The sequence below is a fragment of the Copadichromis virginalis genome, linkage group LG11 (assembly GCF_057382275.1).
Source record: "Copadichromis virginalis isolate Kocher_CV1m ecotype Utaka linkage group LG11, C_Virginalis_male_GT1.1, whole genome shotgun sequence".
NCBI lineage: Eukaryota > Metazoa > Chordata > Actinopteri > Cichliformes > Cichlidae > Copadichromis > Copadichromis virginalis.
Genome location: NC_140628.1, coordinates 28,301,924 through 28,320,342, shown reverse-complemented (window position 1 = coordinate 28,320,342; position 18,419 = coordinate 28,301,924). Strand labels below are relative to the sequence as shown.

The following is an 18,419-nucleotide window of genomic DNA, read 5'->3' as shown; positions in this document are numbered from 1 at the left end:
AAAAGTTTTGAATCTCTCCTAATTTTTTTTTTTTTTTTGCTGCTAGGAAAATGGAAAATATATAGAAATACAGTACAGAAATACCTTTGAGTTTGAAAGTCAATATTTGGTATGGTCACCTTTGCTCTTCAGCACAGCGTTAGATCTCTTAGTCAAGCTTTATTGTCATTTCTTTAGGTAGACTTCAGAAATGGATCTCTGGGCTTCTTGAAGGACGTTCAAAGCTCTGCTTTATATGTTGGCTGTCTTTTATTCTTTTCTCTGTCAGGATGATCCCACACTGCTTCAATAATGTAAAGGTTCAGACATCAGAGAGGCCAGTACATGACTGATAGTGTTCCATTGTATGTTTCTTTTCCAACCGGGCATGTTTTTACAGCATTGGTAGAGTGTTTTGTGTTGAAAACACTTTCCAGATATCATTGTTTTGTGGCTCAAAATCTGATAGTATTTTTTCTGTGTTCATGATTCAGTTTAACAAAATCCACAAATCAGCTGTCTGAAATGCCGCCCCAAACCATGACACAGCCTCCACCGTGTTTTACAGATGGTTGAAGACATTCATTGTTGTACCTCTCTTTTTACTTCCTTCATACATGTTGTTAACAAATTGAACCCAATAATTCATATTTGTAATAATGTTCTAGTCTTGTGTCAGATCTTTCTTGATTTTTTTCCCAATTTCTTAAGAACATTACTTGTGGATAACTGTTTGGACCCATCATTCCTTCCTTTGTCCTCCACTTGTCCTGTTTCCCCATATTTCCAATGTCACACTGAAAACCATGGTAAGCTATACCATGTGTCCAGCTAATAGGTATGGGAATCAGTTTGCAAACTGTGTCATCTTTGGCATTTGTTGTTTCTTGAAATTGAAAATGTCTTTTTCCGATAGGCTGATAGTAACAAAATCTTACTATCAATTTTTCAACTTGGTTCTTTTCAAATTTTTCTGGTATCTGTAGACACATCCCCGGTTCATTCCTTGTTTTGGTGCCTTTTTATACTTGAAAAATTAAATGGTGAGTGTTAACTTGCTTAACAAACAAACAAACAAACAAAGCATTCATCTGAAAAAGGAATGTTTTGAAAAAACAGCCAATGTCCAGAGAGAAATCCTGAAAGAAAGCCCAGAGAACTACTGTTGTAAACCATTATAAAAATTAGAAGAAAGTCTCATTCCTTGGAACCAAAATATAAAGAAACAAGATGTGGCTCATGTCTTTTCTACAGTATTAAATCTAAAACAGTCTCTCGGTGAGAATTGATGAACCTTTGCTCTGTGCACATCAGCGCTGAATCCAAACTTGTTATCAAACAGGTCATAATTCACATAGACCCAGCCACTTTGGTTCTGGTTGGGTCATGTTCCTTCATTCTTTTAAACATGTGATCCAAAGTGATATGTCCTCCTATCAAGTCATTCATTGTCCTTGCACTCCTTCACGAAGACTTCTCACAGACTAAGCAGGGGGCTTAGATACTGACAGAGACAGATCCTCTATTGATAAGGACACCGAAATAGAACACTTCATTGTATAACACTGTAGCTTCTTTGTGGGCACTGGCATGCCCACATGAGGTATGGGACAGGAATAGAGAGAGACATTTGACTGATACTGGGTTATTGTTGGCAAACTAAAATGTATGTGGAATTGGGAGCGTTGCACGGTTATGAAATACTCTGAAAAAATCTAAACATGTTGAAAGAGGTGTTCAAGTGTTAACCCTATGAGTTACACACCATACAAATATTTGTACATCAAATCTGAAAGCTGCACTAATGAGTAGCTTCAGAAAGACATAAACTGGTCACACAAAGAACTTTAAAATTTGCTTTGGTCAGTTAGAAAATGCCTTCCTCTGAAAACAACAATATTAAGATGTTTCATTAATATAGGAATTAGCAAGGACATATCTCAGGTAAGTCATGTTTAAATGGTAAATGGTGTCAAACTTTGAACTTGATAGCATCAGAAGTATCAGCAGCGAGTTGCACCTCTCTTTACTGTGACGGATATTCACAGCTAAGTGGTGTAAGCAAGTCGAGCAGTCTTCAGTGCGTGAAGAGGTTGAAATAACTGAATAACTGAGTTAGTGATAAAAGGACTGCTTGTTCGGCTCAGTCTAGCATCTGACTTGACATGACATGTGGTCTAGGAGTGCTAATGTGCAGGGTCACAAGGCATCAGGGCGTATCTCCTTCTAGAGTATGATCTGTTATCAGACTGACTTTTTTAATGTTACTGGTGATTTGACTGCCACATTGATTATTTTAGGAAGCAAAATTCCATTTGACAGTTAGAGATTAAAGTAAAATCAATTATTTTGTATTTTGAGAAAAACGTTACACAACTGAATTGTTGTTACATAATGACAATTCATGATTGTTTGGTCATTTATATGGTGTATTGTTAATGATGTATACACATTTGCCCTTTCTTAAAATACGAAATACTGAACATCATTTCAAATTAAGACAGAAAAATTAAAGACAAGAATCTCCCGTGGATCATGTTGGCTTTGACACATTGATCTTGTCACCGTTCCCTCGCTGAAAAAGTCTTAACTGCACATACATAATAGCAGTGCTGGTCAAAGGCCACAATCCTTAGTTCCCAGGCTTGTTTGCACTTTACACACATTATTTATAATGGGATACAGAACTTGATGAATGAGCCTCCATGATTTTGCTCTCAATCTCTCTCTGTTGGGCAGGCATGTTCTGCTAAAGGGGGGCTCAGAGAAGGAAAAAAGAGGAGAGTGTGCTTTTTAAATTAATCAATCCTCATTTCCCCCTCTCGTCTTAAGCAGACGGACCTCTCCTGGAGGGGGGTCTGTAGCAGTAACAGGGGGAAAAAAGCACAAAACTGTCATCTGTTTTCAGGTGGCAGAGGCCCAGCTTTAGCTGTGCATTGGCCAGGAGAGTGAAGAGATGGACAGGAAGAGTGTAATAAGGAGGAGTAGGGGGTCATAAGGATTGAGAAGAGAGGAAGGATAGAGTAGAAAAAAGGAAAAAGGGTGAGAGGCAGGTGGTGAAAGTAAGCAGGAAGAGAAGCAATAGGCAGGAGAGAATACTAGGCCCCATACTAGGAGTTGGGTCGGGATAATAGCCGAGGATCATGAGATATGCTGGTCTCCATACATGTACAAAGGCAGCTCACAGACGACAGTGCAGTGGCATACCGGGCACTGATCCAGTCTCATCCCCCCATGGGAAGAGTCTCTCGTTCCCTCTGTTGGAGTGTCTCTCTCCCTTTCTCTCTCACAAATCACTTAATTCCTATTTCTCTTTCTCTCCATTTCACTCCCTCTCATCTCTCTATTGTCATCGTTGGTCCCATGTTATCCAATAAACTCTCACTCTCAATGCTTTTCCTCACTGGTGCTCATAATCAAATTAGATGTGCTCCAAGTAGCAGGAGGAGAGACCAGTAGAGACGCCACAGACAACGCCCTTTAACTGACATTTATTTTCTCAATAACTTGTGGTTTTGGCAAAGAGAATGGTAGGTGTTACACTCCCATAGAGATGCATCCGCACACATGTGTATTAAATAGGTTTAAGATAATGACAACAAACTCAGCGTGAGTTTCCCCTCAAGGTCTACGAGCTGCATTTCTCAGAGAAATTACAGGTCACTTTCGGTGTGTTTACAACCACACATCCTTTTTGTCACATGTGGTTGTCACTATAACTGTAGATGATTGTGTGTGTGTGTGTGTGTGTGTGTGTGTGTGTGTGTGTGTGTGTGTGTGTGTGTGTGTGTGTGTGTGTGTGTGTACATATATGTGCTAACCTCTCAGATCTCAAACTGACAACAACACCAGTTCACACGAAAATACAATATTACACAAATATGATATATGTATATATAAAAATAAATAATACATTTGTAACATTATCAGTGGTTACCTGAATTGCTGACTTACAGGAAATTAGAAGTCAACAACTGTGATAAAAAATACATTTTAATGATTCAAAACTTTGCTTTTTATTGCTTTGCATTCACCGTATTCTGGACTAGATTTGAGTCCCCCGTGATTCTTTAAAGAGTAAACAGGATCTGAACTGCACACAGTGCCTGCTTTTCTTAGTTTTTATATTGTTGTTTTAAATAGAATACATTTGGTTTTGGTTTGGTTTTATGATCATAAGTGGTTTGATTTTTCTAGTTCCTTTACATTCTTTTTTCCTCTTTACCTTTGCTTTCTGACCAGTATCTATTTAAAGCTGTTTTGTGTGTGTTTATGTGTGTTTTTGTGCATGCGCTGCTCTGCTGCAGTACAGCACCGATCATTATTATCCATGCTACCCACATGCCTAACCCCTAGAAGCCACAGCCACTGTTTATCCAGCCCACCAAGCACATGAGCAGCCATAATGACACTAATTGCCCAAGAGCTCACTCTTCCTCTGAGTGGTTTTGAACTGCATTGTGCCTTAAGAGCCATCTGTGTTCCCATCCTAAATCGATTTGTCTTTAAAATTCCAAAACTACAAGAGGACAGGGAAAGGCACCACTCTTATTCATAAATAATGTGTGTTTGGCATGAGGGGTGTGGGCTACTGTTTCTGTGTCTGCTTGAGCTGGGAGTTGGCCCTCTCTTGCCCACTGGAGGTCTGGGAGAGTAGAGCAGCTTGTGACATCTGACCCTGCTGCTATGCAGCTTACAGAGAGGAGTGGTGGGGAAACCTGCCAAAACAAACTGATGTTTGACTTTGGTGGAATATTTCTCATCATTCTTTTCTCGTGGATAATTCACTTTATTTGCACAACAGGGAAATGGTTGTTTTCATTATGATGATATTAGTCATTTTTTTGAGTCACTTAATTGAAACACAAATAATCTTCAGCAAAAAAAGCAAGCAGTCTTTTATTTATGATTTCATGGAATCAGATAATTGTGCTTTTTATAACTAATGTAATCAATTACAGATAATTATACAATTAAGGCAGAAATTAACACATACTTTCATCCTGGATTTAACTGCTGAATTTTCCCAGCTGCCTGGTTAATCATCTGGTTTTTAAACATCAGAAAATTGTAAAATTCTCATTACAAGATCATAGTCCAACAGTTAGCATAAATGATCCTAAGGAAGTCTAACATTTCCTTCATAATGATTCCTTAAGACCTGAATATATTTAGCCAACAAAATGTTTTGGCAATAAGTTGCCTTTGTTGTGTTTGTTGTTAGCGTAATTCAAACCATAGCTACTAACCTCATGCTCTAACAAGACAACATAACCACATAATAGGAGACAACAGCTGTCCCGATGAAGTTTAAAATAAACTACATCACTTCTTCTTTTTCTTCTTCTTCTTTTGGTTGCTACCTTTAGGGGTTGCCACAGCAGATAATCTGTCTCCAACTCACCCTATCCCTATAGCCTCCTCCTCTGTCACACCGACCCTCTGCATGTCCTCCTTCGCTACACCTATGAACCTCCTTTGAGATCCTACTTTTTTCTTCCTGCCTGCCAGTTCCATTTTCAACATCCTTTATCCAATATATCCACCATCCCTCCTCTGCACACGTCCAAACCATCTCAGTCTTGCCTCTCTAAGTTTGTCTCCAAGCTGCTTAGTTTGAGCATGTTCGTCTGATATACTTATTTCTAATCCTCTCCCATCCTGGTCACTCCCAATGAAAATCTTATCCTATTTTACACCTAAAGTTCAGTTCTCATAAATAAACATATCTCATCTGTCTGTGCGCAAATAACCTTGAGTGTCAAAAACAGTGCTATATGTTTCAATACGTCTATTTTATTGGGAGTTAGGTCAACAAGTTTCGCTCTAACTTAAGCTTCTTCCTTTTGGCTTCTCTCGCTGTTTGAAAAAGGTATACACACTGATAGTGTTGCATTTATAGAGAGTGACTTTGGATGTTGTGATACACATGACCACTAAGCATTGCAAAATACAACATTGCATGGCACTCTCTTGTCATTTGCATCAAAGAAAGTCTACATCAGACTGTGGGGGTGGTGGGTGCGGCCTTATCCTCAGATATGTTTTGCAAATAGGTAGATTGAGAGAGGTGGAATTAGCTTTGAATGGCTCTCTTGTATTTTAATGTTTCAAAGACACGAGGAAAGCACAGTAGTTCTTCCTGCAGGAGGTTAATGTGTGTCTCTGCTCACTTGTCAGATGTAATTGAAGGGAACAGCTTATGAAAATGAGGTGGCAGGGACGAGGTCTTTAATTAGATCATGGACAGAAATGAATTAGAATCACCACTCTCATTACCCACAGCAAAACTGGAGCAGCACAACAGTGAATACAAAAAACTTTAATATCTTCGAGGCTGTGTTAGGGTGTAAACTGGGTTTTAAGTGGGACTAGTGCTTTGTCTCATTGTGCCACACTTGCCAAACAATAATACATGAGGACATTGAATTTCTGTGTTAGTAAATGTAAGGCTTATTTCCTTCCAGATCATTATTTATTAATAGTATTATTATACTTGTGAAAGGTCAAGCTTTAGCCTGCTTAGGGGATGAATAATGCAACATAGAAAACTGAGGACATCTAGTGGTGAGTCGGACAAATATGATAATTAGAATAAAGTTCTTCTCCACATATTTTGACTTTCAAATTAGAATAATAGCTATATTTTTTTTGCTTTATTTTAATTAGTAATCACTACTAAGCATGATAATATCTCATCACAGTAGTGGAGAAAATCTGTCAATTTATACAAAGAAAAAAAGATTAAGAAGGCTTTAATAATCCAAAATCATTTTCCTGATGATTTTTAATTTCTAGTTTCAAAAAAGCTGCACTGACCTTGAAATGCTTTACATTCGCCCCAGTGTGTAGACTCGGGCATAAAAATTCGACCGTAGCTTAATCTGTAAGGCAGAGTTTCTCCGCAGTTCAGCTCTCCCATTGGTTAATCCTGTGTGAGCGGCGCCCAAGGTTTGCCTGAGCAAACAAAAGAAAGGAAAATTTACTTACATTACGAAACGGAAGGACGCAAACTGTTGGAGAAGTGGCTCAACCAGTCAGCGCAGCCTGTCATACACGTGTTTGCTGTACTGCAACAACGTGGGCTTTCTTTACGAACAGAAAGAAATTCGTTAGATAAACACTACATCAAGGTATTTCTGGACACTTTGCTATAGCCGTTTGGTGAGTTTGTATGGATTTTTTTTATTGACGCTGTATCTCGGAAAGTCGTTTAATAGGTGAAGAAAATGCCGCTAACTTGGTTATTGGTGTCCCAAAATTGGTTATAACCAGTTAACTGATATAATAACACGATAAATATGACATTTTTCTTGTTGGATGCTAATGAATGAATCATTTTTTTTGTCTCTGTAAGTAAAATCCGTAAGCCAGGACTTCACACAAGACAGTATGGATAATGTTAGCTGGGTTACGACAGGTGAAAACTAATCAACCGACCAGTTTTCCTCTGTGAAATATGTATGTAGCAATCCTTTAACGACAAATTACCTGCGGCTAAACTCAGTAACCCGCGAAAGCTCTCAGGAGCCCCTCTGGAGAAGTTACTCTTGCGCTCTTTTTTCCCGCCAATTTAACTTCATACATTCATAAAAACAATAACAAAAGTTAATGATTCACTGCGTGTTTCACACCGGTGTAATTCGATCACATGTTAACACATTCTTAGGTTTTACAATATGGATTTACCCACTTGTGTTCGTACAGTCTCACTGTAATGCATAGGTCCGAACAATGTAAACAAATGGATGTAAACAAAGGGTTAGCCACACCTCTATAAGGAAAAACACCATCATGCTGTCAGTTTAATCAAACCATGAAACAGACAGGCTGTGCTGGTAAGTGTTATAGCTATAAATTTACTGAGCACATAGCGAAATTCTCCATTTAAATGTTGGTGCAGGGCAAGTACCTTGTTAAAATAGACAGTTTAGGAGTCATTCTGTGCAGGGTTTTCCTTGAATCTGACCCCGCCCCCAACGAACACACACACATACGCACAAACAAAATGATCTTTCTCTTGTCCTAACTTCTAGATAACTAAATTAATAAATATAACATATTATTTAACAAATATAACAATTAAAATAAGTTGTTGTTTTTTGTTGCTACAGAAATGTCTTTTAACTGTTAAACCCATTTACTTAACGTCAATATATTTAAAGGACAGTAAGGGTGGTAAGTCCCACAACTTATGTGCAGCCCTTGAAACCTGTTTGAGATGTTTTGTTTTCTTCCGATCTTGTTTGACTTGACTGGGTGATCAAGTCGGTCATTCTGACAGATGGAAGCCTGTTACATATTACCAAGAAAGAAATTCCTTTCAATTCTGTTTACTTCCTTTATTTTTATAACTACATTTTCGACTTTTATAGTCCAATACATTCCACAGCTTGGGTCTTTTTCTGAGGAAACACAAATACTAGCACTGGTTTGATACCCTGTTATGTTTATGTCGTCATCTACAAATAAAAATAATGTATTGATTCAGCCATGTAAATTAAGTCTTATCTGAAATTAAATGCTCAGTATGAGTTTGATTATCCTTACCTTAAAAGAAGGCCAAAAATGTATTAAACAACATTATTCAATTCTACTTATTTAAGTTCTGGAGTATTGGTGACAGGGTCGTGTCAAGCATAGCATACAGCAACTAAAATATCTCGCTGGATAGCGGGACATGTGTTTATTTATTTTCCCCAAAAACACTATAGAAAATTATAAAATAAAATGTCTTTTTTTCCACTTGCAGAAGGACCCTTGGGACTTTTAATACTATTTGTCTACTTGAGTAAATAAAGCTTGTAAATGCCAGTATTGCTAAGAACTTGTCCTAGAAATGTAAAGTACATTTGTAAGTCATTTACTGGATTCCTGTTTTCTGTGTTTAGTCTTAGATGCCACTATGAAGTACATCCTGGTTACTGGTGGCGTTATATCTGGTATTGGTAAGGGCATCATTGCCAGCAGTGTGGGAACAATCCTTAAGTCCTGCGGTCTTCATGTCACAGCCATCAAAATCGACCCATATATCAATATTGATGCTGGAACCTTTTCACCCTATGAGCACGGTAAGTAATTTATAATTTACTGCTTCTAACAATGTCCTTGTCCTCAGTCAATTGCCATCAGCAGTTTGATTCAATTGTTTGATGGAGTTCTGTGGTTAACATTTGACAAGAAGCGCTGTGGGAGTGTTAGAGCCTTTAAGGTAGAGTGGTGTGGGCACAGGTTGTTTCCATACAGTGTACAGTCCCTGACCATTTTTTGAGGTGTACCTGTTTAACTGATTGCCAATGGAAGTGTAAAATCAACCAATCACATGGCAGCAACTGAGGGCATTTAGGCATTTAGATAGGGTCAAGATGAGCTGAAGAAGTTCAAACTAAGCAGCTGAATGTGAAGGAAAGGTAGATTAAGTGACTTTGTACATGACATGGTTGTTTTTGCCATCTGGGTTGGGATTTCAAAAACTGTTGATCTCTTGAGATTTTTTTATACAGTGGTCCCAAAAAAGAGAAGATATCCTGCATATTCGTGTGTTTGTAACCACAAACACCTCATATACAGACCACCGACAGTTGTGAATGTCTTGCAGCAGCATTTTTAAGCAAAAGCAAGCATTGGGTTGTACTGCTAGTGATGCATTAATGGCATTGCTTGCTTTTCCAAGTTTTTGTTGAACAAACTAAATTTAGGAATGGCATCATTCATAGCTCTGACTTTGGAGGCAAATGGAACACAACATTAGTTCACTGTGCCAAAATCACAGATCTCATTCCAATAGAGAACCTTTGGGATTTGGTGGAATAGGGAAGTTGCATCTTGGACGTGCAGTCAACAAATCTGCACCAAAGTAAGTCATACTTTTATGTCAGCATGGACCAAAACCTCTGGACTGTTTCCAACACATTGATGAATCTGTGCCACTAAGAATTACGGCAGTCCTGAAGGCAAAGGGGGTTCCGACACAGTATGAGCAAGGTGTACGTAATAAAGTGTCAAGTATATATTTATTTGTTATGTTAGTAAGCGGGGCTCAAGTGGGGCTCAGGAAGGATTTTTACCAGGTGAAAAGCTACTATGAAACAAACTGTGTGAAAACACTGATGTACTGTTTGTCTTTTCCAGGTGAAGTGTTTGTTCTCGATGATGGTGGGGAAGTGGATCTAGATTTGGGTAACTATGAGCGTTTCCTGGACATCCGCCTTATCAGAGATAACAACATCACAACTGGAAAGATCTATCAATCAGTAATCAACAAGGAGAGAAAAGGAGACTACCTGGGCAAGACTGTACAAGGTTGGATATTACTGTTTACATAACTGCTTTTATTGCCAAAACGGGCCTTAGGAAAGCGGATTTGACATGTGTGCATGCATTTCTCAGGGTTGAGTTATACAATGCAAATGCACAGATAACTATAGCTAAAATGTTTCTTTTCTTTGTCAGTGGTGCCACACATCACAGATGCTATTCAGGAATGGGTAATGAAGCAGGCAACCATTTCAGTGGATGAGGACGGTGTGGAGCCTCAAGTTTGTGTCATAGAGGTAAGCTGGGATTTATGTTGTTGGCCAAGGTGACCTGTAGTGTAAATAAATATGCTGCAGTGGGAAGTATCTTATTTACATTACCATGGGTCATTCTTTAGTCTAGTAGTTCTCAGACTTTTAAAAAAAATAATGCTCCACTTCAGAAGTGGAATACTTGTTGAATTTTTCTGAAATAAAGTAATTATAATATCTACAACAAATGTATTTTTCACATAAAAATGGATAATTTTCATTCAACTTAGTTTCATTTAACATTTTTCAACTGGTCGTCCATGCCCCACTTGCGGTAGCTCCACACCTCACAGTCTGAGTACCACCGCTTTAATCATTTGTGCAATTCTGTTTTTCTAGTGATTTTGAGAAGTAGATGACATTTTCCAAAAGGATTGAAAAAAAAAAAAAAAAAGCTTGTTGCCTGAAGCGATAGCAAATATTGGCACCATTCAGCAGCAGGTCTGAGAAATAGCTGAACCCGAACAAATGAGTGTCACTGTGATGCACCAAAAAAAAAAAAAAACAGTAAAAACTGGTAAATAGAGGGATTTAAAAAATGATTTGCTGTTGAAAGGTTGTAAAAACACTGGCGCTGTTTCTAGCCTTGGGAAATAAATGTTTTATGTATTTTTAAAAAACAGTGTTAAATCATTGTGTTATAAATCAAGTGTTTATTTTACAGTATGTGCTGCAGAATTATTTCGTCTTTAATATATTTGCAGCTTAAAAGAGTCAAGTTCTCATAAACCAAGTTAAATTATTATCCTGCCTCTAGCAGTTCTTTCTATACAGCATACTTCAAACCAGCGCTGACAGTATTATGGGCTTGGTACTGCTGACAGTGTGCTGTATTTCCCAAGTCTTTCCAAAGTGCTGAGGCTCAGCCTGTGTATTCTTGCATGTAATTCTGTGCTTTAAGCTGGTGTTTTGTGTCCACAGCTAGGAGGCACAGTGGGGGACATCGAGAGCATGCCTTTTATTGAAGCTTTCAGACAGTTCCAGTTTAAGGTGAAAAGGGAGAACTTCTGCAACATCCATGTCAGCTTGATACCACAGGTATGGTTTGCTAGTGACCATGCACAACCAAGTAGTGTTAGCAGATATTGTAGAAAAATTGATTACCTGTAAGATCACCAGATCTAATGAGTAATTTGAAATATTTTTGTTTCATTAGTCTTAAATTCATTCTTTTGGTAATTGAAGGAACGTGGTATTGAACAGGGGGGGATAATCACTTTGGACTTATATTGCACGGCCATTTATGCTTTGTTTTGTGTGGCTGTATCTTTTCTCTAAAGCCCAATACCACAGGGGAGCAGAAAACCAAACCAACCCAGAACAGCGTCCGAGAACTCAGAGGGCTGGGATTGTCTGCAGATTTGGTGGGTAGTCAGATTAAACTGATTCTTATATCTGCAAGTCAAATGGATATCAAATGCACTAAGCATTAAAATGGCTAACTTGAATTAATTTTACAACTGCGTGCTAAATCAATAGATGAACTGTTTTCTGTAGGATTGATTTGGCAGATTTTTTTTTTACCACTATTATATCAGTATCATCTGATAATGTCTGTCACTGGATTGGGGGGAACTCACAGGGATCATTTTGTGAGGACGAAGAGTCATATGAGATGTGAAATGCCCGGTTTTAGGTTTTCTCAAGTCAGTTAGCACAAAGAAGCTGGTTTAAACTCGCTTAAGAGTGTACCTCTCAGATCTTGTCCTCATTCTTCTGATAAAGCCATCCTTTTGAATCACATGTTAATTTCATTATGTACACAATCAAATAAAATTTGGAGTGTATTAAATCGTAAACACTCAAGTGTGCGCTCTGGCATTATTTTGTTTGTATACATTATCCTGATATATATGTCCTTCTTTTGGCAGATTGTTTGTCGCTGCACAACTCCTCTAGAAACATCTGTCAAGGAAAAGATCTCCATGTTTTGTCATGTGGAGCCCACACAGGTGATTTCCTGTAAAACTGTAGGTAGGGTAGGCTACTTATGTTAGTTATGAGCTAGTGCAGTTCTCATCACTACTCACATCTACTCTTTCAGATAATGTTGTCATATTTTATAAATAGATATAACATTATATAATAATTTATTATTATTAAGTAATTACTTTTTGTTGCTATGATATCATTAGATTTAGATAGATGCTGACCTCAGATGTGGAAAGCATATCCTCTCATCAGCCACTTTGTTAGGTACACCTGCTCAGGTGCTTGTTTGAGCCAAGCATCAGAATGGGAAAGAAAGTTGATGTGACTTTGAAAGCTGATCTACTGGGATTTTTCATCTCCAGGTTAATTCCAGAGTTCGGAGAAGAATAGACAGACTGCTTTGAGCTGATAGGAAGGCAGCTGTACCTCAAATAACCACTCGTTACAACCAGGGTATTCAGAAGGGGTCAGAATGTGGTGTAGAGAAATTGAAAGCGTGGATCCATCCTACTTTGTATCAACAATTCAGACCAGCGGTGATGTTGCAAAGATGTGGGGGATTTGTAACATTTTATACCAAGAGACACTGTGGTCCTTTTGATAGCTAAGGCATACCTAATAAAGTGACAGGTCAGTGTATTAAAATGGTTTTTTAAAAAAAAGGTAGCAGATGACAACAAATAACACGTCTTCTAATTCCTTTCAGGTGATCTGTGTCCACGATGTCTCCTCAATTTATAGAGTTCCTCTGCTGCTGGAGGATCAGGGTGTTGTGAGGTACTTGTGCGAGCGGTTGAACTTGCCCATTGAGATGAGACCCAGAAAGATGTTAACAAAGTGGAAGGAGATGGCTGACCGGTAGGAAAGAGTATCTCAGCCTTTAACTATTTTGAATTTTGTCTTGAACAGAGAAAACTAGATACATTCATTTAAGGTACAAAAAGGTGGACTTGGCTGCTATGTGTTTTGGACTGTGTATTTCGAAGCCTTGAATATCCACGATGCTGTTTTTGTTTGTTTGTTTGCTTGTTTGTTTGTTTTTGCTCCTTGCTCATGACATAACCTCAAATACAACACAAAAAAAGGACTCTGTGTGTTTATTAAATTTAAAACTTGGTGTCAGACTTGTAGATCATCCAGGCATGATCTTTTAGTCACCATTACACTGCTAATGAAAAAAAATATTATATTCACTTCTTGAACATAACATTACTAGACAAGTAGGCGTGACAGATTCAATCTAAGTTTCAGAACCTCCTAATATGTCAGCAATAATGTTGCTTGTTATGATTTTGGTCACAAAACTTTCCCTAAAGAATGCTGACACCAGAAGCAGATTTATTTATTTATTCTTTCCCTAGTGAGTACAACATACTGAGCGTTGAGGGGATCGGGTAAAACGGGTAGCTGAGGAAGTAATCATTCAAAGAATGCACCAGATTCTGTACTATAAATCATCTCCCTCTCTTTTCAGATCCGACCGTCTCTTGGAGCATGTTTCCATAGCCCTGGTGGGAAAATATACAAAGTTAGCTGACTCCTACACATCTGTTATTAAGGCCCTAGAGCACTCAGCCCTTGCCATTAATCACAAACTAGAGGTCAAGGTAAGGAGACAACTCTCTTCTAATTTCTGAATTTTGCATCGCTGTTTTCAGTTTGGACTGTTTTTAGATAAACTTGCTATACTTAAATAAAACCTCACATATTCCTGTATTTGTACAGCCTGTTGTTGACTGATCTCTATCCAGATTACACTGTTTGTTGTTATTGCAGTACATAGACTCTGCAGATTTGGAGACTACAACCCTGCAAGATGATCCAGTGAAATATCACGAGGCCTGGCAGAAACTCTGCAGTGCTCAGTGAGTAGACAAAACAAGGCGAAAACACGCTAATAAGTGTGGATAATCTTGGATAATCAGCAGCTGTTGATATTAAAATGTACACTCTATTATATATATATAGAGTATTATAGTTCGTGCAGCTATGGTAGTAGCAATATTGCAAATGGGTTAAAAGAAAAGTCCTGCTTGTCTGTGGCTGTTTCAAAAGAAGCAGTAACAGGTTATGCTACAAGTTGGGGACAGCGAAAAAGATTATTGTATTACCGCAGGGGGTTGTTTTGATAAAGGAAACACAATTTAGGATAGTGTTGTTGTTTTTTTTCTTCTTTCTTCTTCATCTTTTTGAAGAAAAATGTCACTAGTGTGTCTTAATCAGATACTATCACAAACGAAAGCTTTTCTAATTATGTTACTTAGTTCACTAACCATACGATACTGAATTATCTTACATTGGCTGTACAATACCAGCCTGGCATTTTGCTTTTTTAAGTTTTCCAGAGAGAGTGACACAAGGTTTAAATAGATTTAAGTGGTTCTACATGTGTCTGTGAAATCTCAGTGAATTGAGCATTGATGGTCTTTTCTTTCTTTTCCACAGTGGTGTCTTGGTGCCAGGAGGTTTTGGTGCAAGAGGGACAGAAGGCAAGATGGAGGCTATTTCTTGGGCACGGAAACAGAATAAGCCATTCCTGGGTAAGGGAGATGTCAGGCTATGCTGTATGTTGTGTATCATATTATATTGCAGTTGGACGTAGTTTGAGCAGTTATTGAAAGACAAATAGGGGGAAACACATTGAGTTGATTATAGATATAGACTCAGTCTAAGCAGAGACTCTGTCCTACACACCTTAGTGCTGGGTGGTGTAGAGGATGTGCTGGGATGCTGTTCATATATTTTATGTATGATATGAATTTTTCAAATACCGCTTACACCAATGAAAAGACAAACCCCCTACTGGGGTTTTGTTTCAAGGTCTTGTATTTGTTTTGGCTGCTGAAATTCTCTCTGGTGCATATTGAAAGGGTAATCTGTATTTACTGCACACCTTTCTTTACTGACAATTAATCATATGAGGTAGCATTTAATATCCAAATTCATTACATGTAGTCAGTGATTTATATATTATGTAAAAAGATGTTGTTTAATATTTAGAATTCCACTGGCCTTGTTCTTTGCAGGCGTTTGTTTGGGCATGCAGCTGGCAGTGTGTGAATTTGCCCGCAGTGTTCTTGGATGGGAAGGTACGTGATTGTTTAGTTCTGCTGAGGACACAGCTAAGAAACATTTGCTTCCAGTGGTTTCTAATTTAATGATGATTAAGGCTTCCACCTATTGGAAAGCTGATTTGTGCTCAGATCAGTTCATCTTGTGTTTTTCAGATGCCAACTCCACAGAATTTAATCCAGAATCCAAACACCCTGTGGTATGTTATCTTCTTTGTTTTGTTTTTTTACCATGCATGTTTACCATCCATTATTAGTTATATAATCTTGATTTGATCCCTACAGGTAATTGACATGCCAGAACACAACCCAGGCCAGATGGGTGGGACTATGAGGTTGGGAAAGAGGCGGACCATTTTCTCATCCAGCACCAGTGTGCTGAGTATGTATCTCCCTGGATCAAATGATACCTGGACTTCTTCTACCTAATTACTGTTGATAAAATATTTTTTATTCTTCCAGGAAAGCTATATGGAGATGTGGAATATGTTGACGAACGGCACAGACACAGATTTGAGGTAGTGATCCAAACAAGGGTTAAATTTTTTTTTATTATACAGCGAAAAGTGTGGAAATTATTTTGTAATTACAAAATTTATTAAGCAAAAGTATTGTGTGCAGTATCTTATCTAACTTTGAGATTTGATTTGAACATTATTTTGTTTTGTTGGGCCCATGGCTTTTCTTCTAGAAGTACTGCAAGAACAAAACAAAAAATAAAACCTTGGATCACAGAATCTTATCTTATTTCAGGTGAATCCAGAGCTGAAGCATCACTTTGAACAAAAAGGACTTCAGTTTGTTGGTCAGGATGTGGAAGGAGAGCGGATGGAAGTCATTGAATTAGAGGGTATGGGGAAAGTGTGTTTGAAATCCAGCACCCACCGGCTTCTTCTAATACATACAATTCTTGAACACGATGTAGAGAAATCATGTTTAACCCCAAACTGTCCTTCGTTATGATATCAAACATTTAATCTTTGTTGTTTAAATGAAGCCTGAGGGAGCAGAAACGTGCAGTAATATGCAATTTTTTGGTTTCAGACCACTGTTACTTTGTTGGAGTGCAGTATCATCCAGAGTTCACCTCCAGACCTATCAAACCTTCTCCTCCATACTTTGGTCTCCTGCTGGCCTCTGCAGGAAAACTCCAGAGCTACCTGGCCAAGGGCTGTCGCCTTTCTCCACGGTAAACACCAGCACATCAATCACTTGCCAATCCAAAAGTTATTTAAAGGAAATGAAACTGCAATGGTGACAGTCCAACAGTTTTGAAGTTTAGCTGTAACTGCAGCTATAACTTCCCAGTTCGCTTATTCCATCACGGTGTTTCTCCAACCTCCAAACAGTTGAATGTTATTTCACCTTTCTCTCATTTTTTATCATATTTAGCTGACATTTATGCTTTGATGACACTTTTAATAAGTAATCTGAGTGGTAAACATGTGAAAAAAACCTCTTACAAAGAACCTACAACTTGATCAATATTTAACATCAGTCATTAAGCATTTTGCCCACACATATTATATCTGCATTTAAAACTGATGCTATGTCACAACAATTCCCGCAGTTACAGAAAAAATTGCCCCTATAATGTCTTGCTGATGTAATAATCTTCTGAATTTACCTTTCATTTCAGGGACACCTACAGTGATCACAGTGGTAGCAGCTCTCCCGACATGGACATGCGTGAGCTGAAGTTTCTGCCTTTGTAGAAGTAATTTTTGTGTATGTGCCGCTCATGGAGATCACCCAGGAAATACCCTGACTGACTCTGCACAAACAATCTTTGTATTACTCTGTATTTTTGAATTGTTAATACTTTATTGTCATAACAATTTATAATTTATGTTCTTCAAATATTTTGCCTACAGCAAAATATTAAAGGTAGTGAATTCTGTTTATTTTAGTGTTTTAAAGTTGCTGCAAAAATCAAGTATTAATAAAGGTTTTATGAGGGAACTTAAAAAATTGTTGCTGTAATGGAACTTGTTAAAAAAGAATACACTAAGGTACATGATTAAAGGGAAGACATCAGCCCATCGGTATAAAGTGTACTGCCGTTATCATAATGATGTTCTGGTAAAATAATGAGAAGATGTGTATTTTGGAGTTTTTCAGAGAAATATTTTTCAGAGACTTTCTCTGTTTTTTGGAATTGAGAAAGGGTTAGGTGGGATTATATATATATTGGGAATTACTGATATATTTACCTTTTTAAATTGTTGTAATTGTCAGTTTTTTCATCTGTATTTCCCCCATAGTTTAATACTGGTTTGGTTTTAAGCAATCTTTCTCTGTATTACATCCAGATCTGTTTGGACATGAAGCTGTGACTCTTGGGTGAAAATGTGAAATATTCTGCTCTGATAATGTTAAAGATTTAGGCATGAATCAATCACATGGATGCAGGCTTTTAATTTCTGCACGTAAGCTGTCATTTGAAGACTCGCTCACTTTGGAACGCCATTAGTTTGTGAAGCCCTAAAACTGAACTGACCAGTTCATGTTGCACAACTTTTGCCTATGACCAGGAAACATGATTGCCCTTTACTGCTATTTCTGACTAAGAACTGTTTAAATTGAAATATGCTGATGCACAATCATCTGACAGCTGGGGAAATTTAAGCAACCTTTGCGACAACAACAGAATAAAACTAAAACTACGATCTCAAATGGATCTTGAAGCATCAGTAAAAGCATCTAGTAGGTTATAACTATCAAATGTCCCTCTTGCACTTTCAGTCTACTAAGTAACATGAGATCCCATTTTGTTACCATTGTGTGACCCAAATGTACTGAAATGCCTTTTATTTATTAAATTTAGATGCATGTGTTATGCAGCACATCTGTTTATTTGTATTTTTTT

The 18,419-nt window shown here is 37.9% G+C and overlaps 1 protein-coding gene and 1 long non-coding RNA gene across 3 annotated transcripts in view; one reads left to right on the top strand and one right to left on the bottom strand.

The window, feature by feature from the left end:
* The window catches only part of LOC146698948 (uncharacterized), a 23,992-nt gene extending 16,455 nt beyond the window's left edge, over window positions 1–7,537 (bottom strand). The window contains exons 1-2 of the long non-coding RNA XR_014922735.1: window positions 7,471–7,537; window positions 6,799–6,936 (exon numbers count right to left, since the gene is read on the bottom strand). This is a non-coding gene — a long non-coding RNA (uncharacterized LOC146698948). The remainder of the gene's footprint in view (window positions 1–6,798; window positions 6,937–7,470) is intronic.
* On the top strand, window positions 6,999–18,396 carry LOC146698947 (CTP synthase 1-like). Of its 2 annotated transcripts, none has more exons than XM_085471846.1 (18): window positions 6,999–7,112; window positions 8,871–9,050; window positions 10,111–10,281; window positions 10,432–10,532; window positions 11,469–11,585; window positions 11,828–11,911; window positions 12,419–12,499; window positions 13,186–13,337; window positions 13,954–14,086; window positions 14,256–14,344; window positions 14,925–15,019; window positions 15,506–15,568; window positions 15,707–15,750; window positions 15,836–15,932; window positions 16,013–16,068; window positions 16,304–16,400; window positions 16,595–16,739; window positions 17,190–18,396. In XM_085471846.1, the coding sequence occupies exons 2-18, from the start codon at window positions 8,885–8,887 to the stop codon at window positions 17,263–17,265; spliced, it is 1,767 nt and encodes a 588-aa protein (XP_085327972.1). In that variant the 5' UTR covers window positions 6,999–7,112; window positions 8,871–8,884; the 3' UTR covers window positions 17,266–18,396. The 2 variants fall into 2 exon arrangements, with proteins under 2 accessions (XP_085327972.1, XP_085327970.1); XM_085471844.1 differs by having other exon boundaries at window positions 6,999–7,143.
* Window positions 18,397–18,419: the final 23 nt, after the last annotated feature.